General features: G+C 50.2%; 1 protein-coding gene across 1 annotated transcript in view; it reads right to left on the reverse strand.

The window, feature by feature from the left end:
• Nucleotides 1-10,286, reverse strand: part of CCND2 (cyclin D2) — a 32,994-nt gene extending 22,708 nt beyond the window's left edge. The window contains exons 1-3 of the mRNA XM_051770754.1: nt 9,874-10,286; nt 8,225-8,440; nt 5,070-5,229 (exon numbers count right to left, since the gene is read on the reverse strand). Of these exons, the coding sequence (XP_051626714.1) occupies nt 5,070-5,229; nt 8,225-8,440; nt 9,874-10,068 (571 nt within the window). The 5' untranslated portion in view covers nt 10,069-10,286. The remainder of the gene's footprint in view (nt 1-5,069; nt 5,230-8,224; nt 8,441-9,873) is intronic.
• Between the last annotated feature and the right edge of the window lie 259 nt (nt 10,287-10,545).

The raw sequence follows: 10,545 nt of genomic DNA on the forward strand, positions 1-10,545 counted from the left end.
CCATGCAAGAAGTATTTGTGCAAACACTGCCCCTTTGCAACATGCATTTAATTTTCAAAGAGATTAATTCAGACAATGAAGCCTCTGCAGACTTCTTTCTTTCCCTCTGCAAAGAACATGTCCCAGATAAAACTCGTATCACACTTTCAGGGACAGAGCCTGGTAGCTTACACTGGATGAGAAGGTGATGCACAGAAGGCTTGCCCAGCAGGAGTCCTGAGGACCAAACACGCCTCTTTGTGTTACAAAGCATTCTGTGTGGTTACACTCCAGATCACTGCTAGGGCTGTGGGCCTCATCTTGCAGTCTTTGCTCAGACAACACTCCCACTGACTTTCACAGAACTTCTGTGAAGGACACAGGATTTGGCCCAGAAGTTAAAGAAAAGGCTTCTCAGCTTTCAAGTGCAGATGATTAATGTCCCAGAGACAGTGGGCAGAGGTTTGGCACACTGTACAAAACTGACTTAAAGCTGAAATTTTCCTACTCTTTCTTAGAGCCTTCACTGACACAGGCTCTGAAAGCCACTGGTCTGAGGTGCTGCACTGCAGCCATGATGAGAACATCCCACTCGCTGTAGGATTCAGAGAACAGACCATGCAAAGGGCTCAGTCCAGGGTTTTACACAAGTTGCCTTCTGTCCCTGCAAGTCTGCAGAGATTTTTCCTTCCAAGTTTTGCACTCCACTCAACTAAAACCCTGCAAAGCTCCTCACTGAGATGAGTCTCTCCATTACAGCTCGTGTTCAGAAACAGGCAGTTCTTCTTCTTGAAAGTCTGACATGCACAGGCTGTCCTTCCCCAAAACACATCAGCCCCTTCCAGGCCCTCACACAGAAAGGGGTATACTGCACCAAAGCAGTGGCATGTGCAGCCTCCAAGAAGACAGTGGAACACCAGGAAGCAGCTGTGCATCTGTGACTCTGAACAGGATGAGAGAAGAAGAAATGAAGGGCACTCTGAAATCAAGGAAACAATGCATGGTTCTCTTTCCAGCAGCAGCGTGGCATGTTCCACACACACCCCTGTAACCACTGCCCTCTCCCACTCCTCCAGGAGTGACTCCCTGGCTTGGAGCACAGAACAGGCACACAGTCAACCCCTGAAAAAACATTTCCAAACTGTGGAGCGCTGTGCAAAGAGCCAGACGGGGAATGAAGGGTGCAAGCAACGGACAGATGGAGGTGTGGGCAAAGTGGAAAAGCAACGTGTTCCCAGTGAGCAAAAGAAGGACATCTCCATTGGGCTTAAACAGGATCCTCCCATCCTGAAGAATCACAGAATCACAGAATTGTTAGGGTTAGAATGGACCTCTGGAGATCATCCAGTCCAACCCCTTGTCAAGGCAGGGTCACCTGGAGCGGGTGACACAGGAATGTGTCCAGGTGGGGTTGGAATGTCTCCAAAGACTCCACTACCTCCCCAGGCAGCTGTTCCAGTGCTAAGCCACCCTCAGGGTAAAGAAGTTCTTCCTCATGCTGAGGTGGAACTTGTGTTTTAGTTCATGGCCATTGCTCATCTTGTCACTAGCAACTGCTGAAGAGAGTCTGACACCATCCTCTTGGCATCCACCTTTGATATATAAAATTCTATGGATTGATCAGCTCCTCTCCCAGTCTTCTCTTGTCTAAATTAAACAGGCTCAGCTCCTGCAGTCTCTCCTTGTAAGAAAGAAGCAGTAGGCATCACTTTTGCCAAGCCATATTGTAAGGACAAAGGCTCCAAATGCAGCCTCTCAATGCCTTTAAATTTCAGAAGCCTCCTGAGGGAGATTATACCTTGCACAAGGAGCCACCAGTGGGAGGAGAAAACGAATGACAAGGTGACAGACCAGGCTATGCCTGAGCATAATGTCAATCTACACAGTCTTACTGTGCAGTGAGCAAGGTAGCTGGAAGAAAGTTGTCCTTATACACGGGCAATTCCCAGCCAATAGATCAGCTCGCTCCCAATGACAGTTCCCTGTTTGCACAGCCATGGCACTGGCAGCACCACCTGGGCTGGGGGTGGATGCTGCTTACACCCCCTTCTCATGGAGACCATTGCAAGTGCAGGGCAGCAGAAAGAGAAAACTTATTATTCAGGGAACAAGCGTCTGTCTTGCTCAGCAGCCATGTGTTCAGATGGGACCAAGGGCAAAGAGGGATACATTCCAGTTTCGGTCATGCTCATGTGAATCATTAATCACTGCAAGGACTGGGGAGAGGCTGTGGGTTTATATCCAGGCAGCTTGCTTCAGGAACTGGGTTCAAAATAAAGGCAGAGAAAGGGAAAGAATGCCAAAATGATCAAACATGACTGAAAGGAATACACAGAAGAACTGAGTTATCATCTCCTTTTGAGGGAGGTTCACAGGGAAAGGAGAATAGAGATGAGTATCAAAGCGATCCTACACATCCAGCAGAACACCCAGTAACTGTGCATGGTTGCTTCCCTCTCTGTTTGCTGACACAAAGTGTTGCAGGACTGAGATCACAGCCAGCTCTGTACAGGCAAGGAACACACGGGAATTTCGGGTATAATGTTTTTGCTGGGAGATTAAAATGGAGCAGGCAGTGAAGAAGAACTCAGGCTAGAGGAATAAAGTTCAAAATATGCCAGATTTTGCGCGATACACTAAAGAAAAAGTACTTGACAGCAGAGAAAGCTGTGCTGAGATGAATCAGGATTCACTGCTGTGCTCCAGACCAGAGCTGTGAGCCAGGCAGCAAGGTCAGGTCTGGGAACAGTAAAGAGTCAACCACACATGGAGGGAGCAAGGGAAGAGCCAGCCACACGTCAAAGGAGGTCATACTGCTGACAGAACCCAAATGGGGAAATGAAAAACCAGGCTTAACCCAAGCTGGTGGAGAGCAGCAGCTTTGAGGGAGAAAGAGAAAGAACAAACAGAACAGCTGGTGAGAGCTCTGCAACAAACAGGACAAGAAAAGGAAATGACAACTGGATCTGGAAGGAAGTCTGATGAGAAAGGGCTTTTCTTCAAAGAGTGGCAGTGAAAGGGAAATACATTAGTTACAACATTTCTACAATGGAAATGGGGGTAGGAGTTCGCTGGTAAACTGAGAATGTGGGAGTGAGGGCTTGGGTAAGACCTCTCCTTTCAAAATGGCAAAGGGTTGGGGATCCTCCTCAAAACCAAATGCCAACACAGTGGTCTGTGGAAAATGGGATGAGAAGAAAAGAAAACCTACAGCCAGCACCACAGTGCCCTGACTTTTGGGAAGCTCTGTACACAGAATTATATCTTTCATTTGTAATCTCGATTTGCTGCCTCTTTAAACTCTACATAAAGGACTTCAGTTCGTGCATTGGAGACATATAACATGAGAGGCAGATCACATGGGGGAAACACATGAGATAACTGCATGACTAGGCTTAAGGGATGGAAAATTTGGATCTCAGTGAAAGGACTACTAAAGCATGGAGCTAACTATCAGAGAATTCATAGAGTGGAAAGAAAACATAGACTTTGGAGACTCTTTCACAGCCCCCAGTCTCGCAATGGTTTGGTTTTATGGAAAACCTCATGGGCAAAGGATTATAGACCAGCATTTGAAAAGTTAAAGCATAATGAAATTCTAGGGCACTCAAGAAAATGTCCTCTTGGATAAAAAAATACAAACCAAAACACTATTGTAGGAAGTGAAAGCAACAAAGGAGAGGGAAGACTGGTCTGGTTTGGAAGACCACACGCAGATGTGTTGGAGGTTGATGGCTGATGGTGTTGTGAGGATCCAGAGAAATACCCATGGGAAAGGCAGTGTGAATGAATTATGAGTAAGGGGAGGAGGCAAAGAAAGAAGGCAAAGCTGATTGAACATATTAATGCTAAAGTATAAAGCTGATTAGTCTGAAATGGCTGATAAATTACCAAGAGTGATCCTGGAGAATTTGAGCAATATTTCTATCGAGCCCTGTGGGCTTTTGTGTGAAAAGGGATCATGGAGCAGAGGGAAAAGGAGGGAAAGCTTGAGCATCATGGTAACCAGAAAATCAATTACCCTAAGACAGCCTATATACAGTTCTCTAAAACTGACCGACAGGGGTAGGAAAAACTGGCCTACATTTTAAAAGCAGTCACTACCTATTAAATACCAAGAAACAGCAGCAGACATTCAAACCCAAAAGCTGCACCCAGTCTTCCTTTCCTCTGTGCAAACACACAAGCAGAACAGTTACTATCACAAAGGACTAGACAGGTCAAACTACTGAATTCAAACACTGAGCCATACACTACTTGATAATAACTCTGGAAAATACAGCATGCTGTCTATCTGTTCCAGGTCTGGCTTCCAAAAAATGGTCTTACCCTTTGGATGAAAATTCTAAAATTCACTGAGGGGAAAAAAAGCCCACCACCAAAAAAACCAACCGAACAAAAACTGATTTGCACACAGGTATAAATTAAAAAGCCTCTTTTCCACAGAAGCAATGATCCTCATTTAAACCTTCAGAAACCGTATTCAGCCATACGACACAAAGGTAGTGTAATGTTCCACATGAAACACATTTGTTTCACTGCTTTCTTGGGAGTCAAGTTAGAAAAAGAATCCAATTTTTTTTTTTTTTTTAAAAAGTCATTATGTTCTGAATTGTCATTCCCTATGTTTCAGGGATGTGGTAGTATCACACACGTTAAGACACCATTTTTACCTTTTATCTGGACAGAGTCCAGTTAGTGAAAAATTTAAGAACACATTCATGCAATGCATTAGCCCAATATATTTTGGGCTAATGTACTATAACAGCTTCCAGTATTTTGGTTGTCCCACAACTGTCCTTACAAACAATCTTCAAAAAAATCAGTGAATGGGCAGAGAACAGTATGGTCTAACCCAGCCTTACAGACTTCACTGCACAAGCACTGCAGGAGCAGGACTGCAGTTGAACCACAGCTCCCCACTGCAGGAATTCTGGTTTTACACCGTAAATGGGGGCCTGATTCACAACAGTCCCATGGGATTCAGAAGCTGCTCCCACATCGTGTATGGAGGGAGGGGATGATGTACCACCAGTAACAAATCTGCCCTTTCAACTTCACAGCAAGCACCCAGAGCCCCTCAGCCCTACCTGTTGCACAAAGGGCAATGAAGGTCTGCGCATGCTTCCGGATCAAAAGCAACTTGTCTTTAGGGAGAGGCACCTTCCTTAGGATGTGTTCGATGAAATCGTGAGGGGTGACGGCTGCAAGGTTCCACTTCAACTTCCCTAGCACCACCAGCTCCCATTCCTGCAGCAGAAGGAAGAGAAGAAAAGCCATAAGCAAAACTGAAAAAATAAACCAACCCTACTTCACTTATTTCTCTGATTATAACTTTATCACTGCTAAATTGGTTTTGCTCAAACCTTTTTTTCCATAGGCCTCTACTGCTTTGAAGTTGTTGACTTTATATTCTTTTTTTTCTTTAAACACCAGAAATGTCAAGCTCTACTGAAAATAATGAGATCTGGCAGCTCCTGCCAAGGTTTTACTTTTTTTTTTTTTGCATCCAGTGCTGAATGCCCACCCAGAAAGTTTAGCCTGCAATTAGATATTGCCAAGGTCACTGTGGTCCTTTCCTGGTAACTTCTTTTAAATGGCTATAGTCCTTTCTTTATAGCCATTTAAAGCCCTAGGGATAGCCATGCACAAAAATAACCTAGATATACATTCCTTTTTTTCAAAACTGGGAAGTTAGCTTGACGGCATTCCCTCCCAAAACTGTATTCAAAATGTCCTGCAGATAAATGTGATGGTGCTTAAACTACTTCAAGACAGGCTTTGCAGGAAGGAAATGCAAACAACACAGCCAAGAAGTAGCCTGTGTAAATTATCTGCCAGTAAATCATGCAGGATCCATTCCCACATTCTTCGCACACCCAAAACTCCCAGCAAAATCAAAGGAAAACTTGGGCGTGTATGTAACTACTGGCCATTCCCCACAATGGGATTCCATGTGGAAATGGTGCCCAATCACCAGACCCAGCCCCAGGGTTCAAGCAGGGCTAGACCTAAACTAAAACTAAGTTTTGAACACCTTTCAGTGCCCCACAGAGTGAACAAAGCTCAGGCCTCCAACTCGTTTGTTGTCTCATCCACCAGCTATTTGGTGTTCACTAAACTCCTGCGTCCCGAGGATGCACGACCCTGACAGAGCCAGGTGTGGTGGGGGAGCCCCAGCTGAGCTTGTGGAGCTGGCAAGTTGAAAAAGCAGTCCTTTAATTCTGCAGCCAAGGAGACATCAACCAGCGTTACTGAGAAACCATAAACACGGACCCCACGATGCCATTCCTGCAGCCGTTCCCCTGAATAGATGCCCACTTCACCTTCCCTACGGACATTCCTACGGGATTATGACAGAGCCCTCCACAGCCTGAAAAGTCTCACATCCACATATAAGCAAAAGGCCACAAAAACCAGGTGGAGATTTTTTTTCCTTTCTCAAGAAAACCTGTAAAATGTTTGAACGTAATGGCCATTACGTAAACTAAAGACTGCTCTTCCCAATATTTCTGATGTGACGTGGAACAGTAAATCTAGAGGACTGACTACAGGGAAGCAATTAAAACACATGCCTAAATCCATGTGTAGGATGCCTAAATCCTACAAAAATGTAGGGACATCATTCTGCATCTTCTCCTATGGGCACCACAGCACTTCCTCTGCCAGTCCATATTACCAAGGGGACAACGCATGTCCATGAGTTTGCAGCCTTGGCAGGGCAAGCCTCTTTACTCTGAGGAAGCATGAGCTTCCAGCCCCTCCCCAGGGGGAATTCCCAGTGATTCAGAGGAGAAATTCTTCCTGGGATTCAGATGGCCATGTGAATCTCTTTAAATTCTCAGTGATTCATAGGAGAAATTCTCCTGGGATTCAGATGGATGGCTACTTGCATCTCTGTGACAGAGCATCCATGTCACCAAGGGGCTCTTGTGCATGCCCAGCGCCCTGTACCACCAGGTAAATGTTAGTTATCCCCTTCAAAAATTATTAGCTATTCCCTTCAATAATTTTCAGTTTGTTTCTGCTTTCTCTGTGTCTGGGCTGAGCCCTCCATGGAGAATTAGCAGGCACAGGATGGTTTAACAGACACAGGATGGGTCAAGTTGGGAGGGACCACAGTGGGGCATCTGGTCCCACCTCCCTGCTCCAGCAGGGCCATCCCAGAGCACATGGCACAGGATTGCATCCAGAGGGTTCTGGAATATCCCCAGTGAGGGAGATTCTACACCCTCTCTGGGCAATCTGTTCCAGTGCTTGGTCACTGGACAGCAAAGAAGTTCTTCCTCATGTCCAGCTGTAACTTCCCAGGCATCAGTTCCTGCCCGTGGCCTCCTCTCCCATTGCCGGGCACCGCCGGGCAGAGGCCGGTCCGCCCTCTCTGAAGATGACATTTACACACACACACACACATATCACCGGCCTCGGCGACAGCCCGCAGGCAACACCCGCCGCGAGGGGCACCGGAGCCACCCCTTCCCACGTCCCCTCCAAGGCGGATCCCCCCGAAATTCCTCAGGGAGCCGCCCCCGCCCGCTCCCGGCACGGCCGCGTTGCTGCCGCCAGGTGGCGCCGCCGCGCCGCCCGCCCCGCGCACGTGCGGCCGGCGAGGTGTCCCCGCGGGACAGGACAGAGGGACAGCCCGGGACAGGACAGGGGGACAGCCCGGGACAGGACAGAGGGACAGCCCGGGACAGGACAGAGGGACAGCCCGGGACAGGACAGGGGGACAGCCCGGGACAGGACAGAGGGACAGCCCGGGACAGGACAGAGGGACAGCCCGGGACAGGACAGGGGGACACCCCTGGGACAGGACAGAGGGACAGCCCGGGACAGGACAGGGGGACAGCCCGGGACAGGACAGAGGGACAGCCCGGGACAGGACAGAGGGACAGCCCCGGAACACCCCGGGACACACGGACAGCGGGACACCGACACATCCTCCCGGCGACCACAGCACCCCACGGCAACCCTGGCAACCCCAGGGTTTCCCGCATGAGGCGGGAAGGAGGTCTGAGCGCCGCATGGCACGGGCCAGGCAATGTCCCCACGTGTGTGTCCCCCTGCCACTCTGGTTGACCCCCCCGAGTGTTGTAGTGCTTTCTGGCCGTTCAGAAACCTGGGGAAAGTGTGGGTTTTTTTTTTTAAAAAAAGAGGAGATGGGTGGCAAAGTGATGGGTGCCAGCGAAGGGCAGGGAAGCGATGCTGGCACTGCCAAAGAGGAGGGGATAAGGGGGCTGCTTACCAGCAGCTCTTGGGGTTTGATGGAATTGTCCGTGTATATGCACAGCTTCTCGGCTGTGAGGGGGATTGTCTCTTTCAGCTTGGAGGCCAGGAACATGCACACTGCCCCCAGCAGCTGCAGATGGCACTTCCGAGTGGGCACCACAGCTAAGAATCTGTCCAAGTAATTCATGGCCAGAGGGAAAACTTCTTCTTCGCACTTCTGCTCTTCGCAGACCTGCAGGCGAGGAGCGTGGGGAGGGATGGATGGGGTCAGAGGGGGGGCACATAGAAGGGACGGGAAGAGAGAAAGAGACAAGAAGGAAAAAATAAATAAATGAATGAACCCACGAAACAAACCCACTGCCTCCCTTGCTTTGGCTCCTGCTATTTTTGTTTCCCGGGGAGCTAAATTTTGGGGGAGGGGGAGATCTCCGGAGACGCTGGGAAGGCTGTCAATCGGCTTTCACATTCCTTTAGTTCATTCAGTAAGAAATGAATTCAAGACACTGTGTGGGAGAGCCGAAAAGCCCCATCCAGCAGCAAGCGAGCAGCCTCCGACTTTTTTTTTTTTTTTTTTTTTTTTGCGACCCAATTTTTTCCTTTTTTTATTTCGTCATATTTTCAAAAAATCGATAAAAAATATCAAAACATCCCCAGGGGTCCCGCTTTTGGGGCCGGCGGCATCCCGGAACGTTCCCCTATCGTTTCCGACAATTGCAAAAATTTCCCCGCGGGGTGTCCGCCAGCCCTGCGCCCCCGATCCCGCGGTGGGGGGGAAAGGACGGGAGAGACGCAGCGAAGGCGAGGTGGGGTGGGGAAAGCCCGAGCCGCCTGGATCCTTTTAGCACAGGGAGCGAGGGGCGAAATTCTTTCAAAAATTCACCAAAAATCGGCGCCGCGGAGAAAAACTACAAATCTCACACGAAAACCAAGCGGGGAGTCTGGTCTTTACGACCCGGGGGGTCTGGACAGGGAAAGGTGCCCCCCGAAGGAGATGCGAAGGGGCAAAGGATGGGCGGCGGGGCTGCGGGGCTCTGGGCCCGCGGCAGCACCGCCCGGGGCATCGGGGCGAACGGGGGGCTCGGCGCCCGCCCGACGGGACCCCGACTGCCCGGGGGTCCCGCTCCGCGGGGCCGGGGAGGCATTCCCGACCCCCTGGAAAAGGAAAAGGGGGGAAGCCGGGCTCGGCGCCGGCGAGCAGAGCCCGCATGCAGCGCAACATGGCGAGGAACAGGCACGTCCTACCCAGTGCATACGTGGGCATGGAACCCTCGCCGGGCAAAACGCGGGGGGACCCCCCGACCCTCGCCCTGCCCCGGGCGCAACTCGCTTTTCCCAGGAATGCCTCGAACTCAGGCGCTCCCGGAGGCGGCTTTGCTTTTTAACTGCAAATGACTTTTCCAACTCACCCACTACCACCACCACCCCCATCCCCGGCACGCCGCGCTTCCTCCCCTCTCCTGCACCCGCTCCACGGAGCCCCCCGGAAGGGGCGACTTCCCCCGCGGGCTGCCGGTGCCCCCGCGCCCCTTCCCGCACCGGGGGAGCTCAGGAAGCGGGGGAGAAGGAACAAGAAGGAACCCCACGGCGAGCGGAGGGGCGAGGGGGCTGCAGGGGGAGAGGGGACGGGGCCGCTCTGCCTCCCCCCAGCTCCCAGGGTGTACAAACCTCCAGCATCCAAGTGGCCACCATCCTCCTCATGAAGGGCTGGATGTCCTTCTGGACGCACTTGAAGTAGGAGCACTGGGGCAGATACCTCTCCTCTATGGTTAGTAAGTTGTGCAAAACGCGGTCATCGTAGAGCAAGTTCGGGTCGGGCAGAGCTCTCCTCATGGGGTCCACCTCGCAGCACAGCAGCTCCATGTTTCCAAAGAGATCTCCCTCTTTCTCTGATGGGAAAGGTTTTTTTCTTTTTTTTTTTTTTTCTCTTTTTTTCTTTTTTTTTTTTTTCTTTTTTGGAGGGGGGGGGGAAGGGGTGGGGAAAGGAGAGGGGTAAAGGAGGAGGGGTAGGTGGGTGGGAGGAAGACAGGGTAGGTGGGTGGGAGGAGACAGGGCTTTCCAGCTCGCTCCTGCCTCACTTGAAAGTTGTCTCTCCCTCTCTCTTGATTTCTAGCCTAAAGTTGAAGCGAAGTGACGCAACTCGTCAGGGCAGGCAGTTCTCTCTCTCTTGTTATTATGGAGAACAGCAGCTGGTCAGACGTAACATCAAACGCTTTTTTTTCCCCTCCCTCTCAATAAGCTAACAAGGAACCAAGAGGCCCTCGTATAGGGACACACACACACACGAATGACAGCTTCTCTCTTTCTTCCTTCTAGCAACCAAATTAATTGCGCTCCACA

The sequence above is a fragment of the Manacus candei genome, unplaced genomic scaffold (assembly GCF_025592945.1).
Source record: "Manacus candei isolate 608988 ecotype Guabito, Panama unplaced genomic scaffold, ASM2559294v1 h1tg000124l, whole genome shotgun sequence".
Lineage (NCBI taxonomy): Eukaryota > Metazoa > Chordata > Aves > Passeriformes > Pipridae > Manacus > Manacus candei.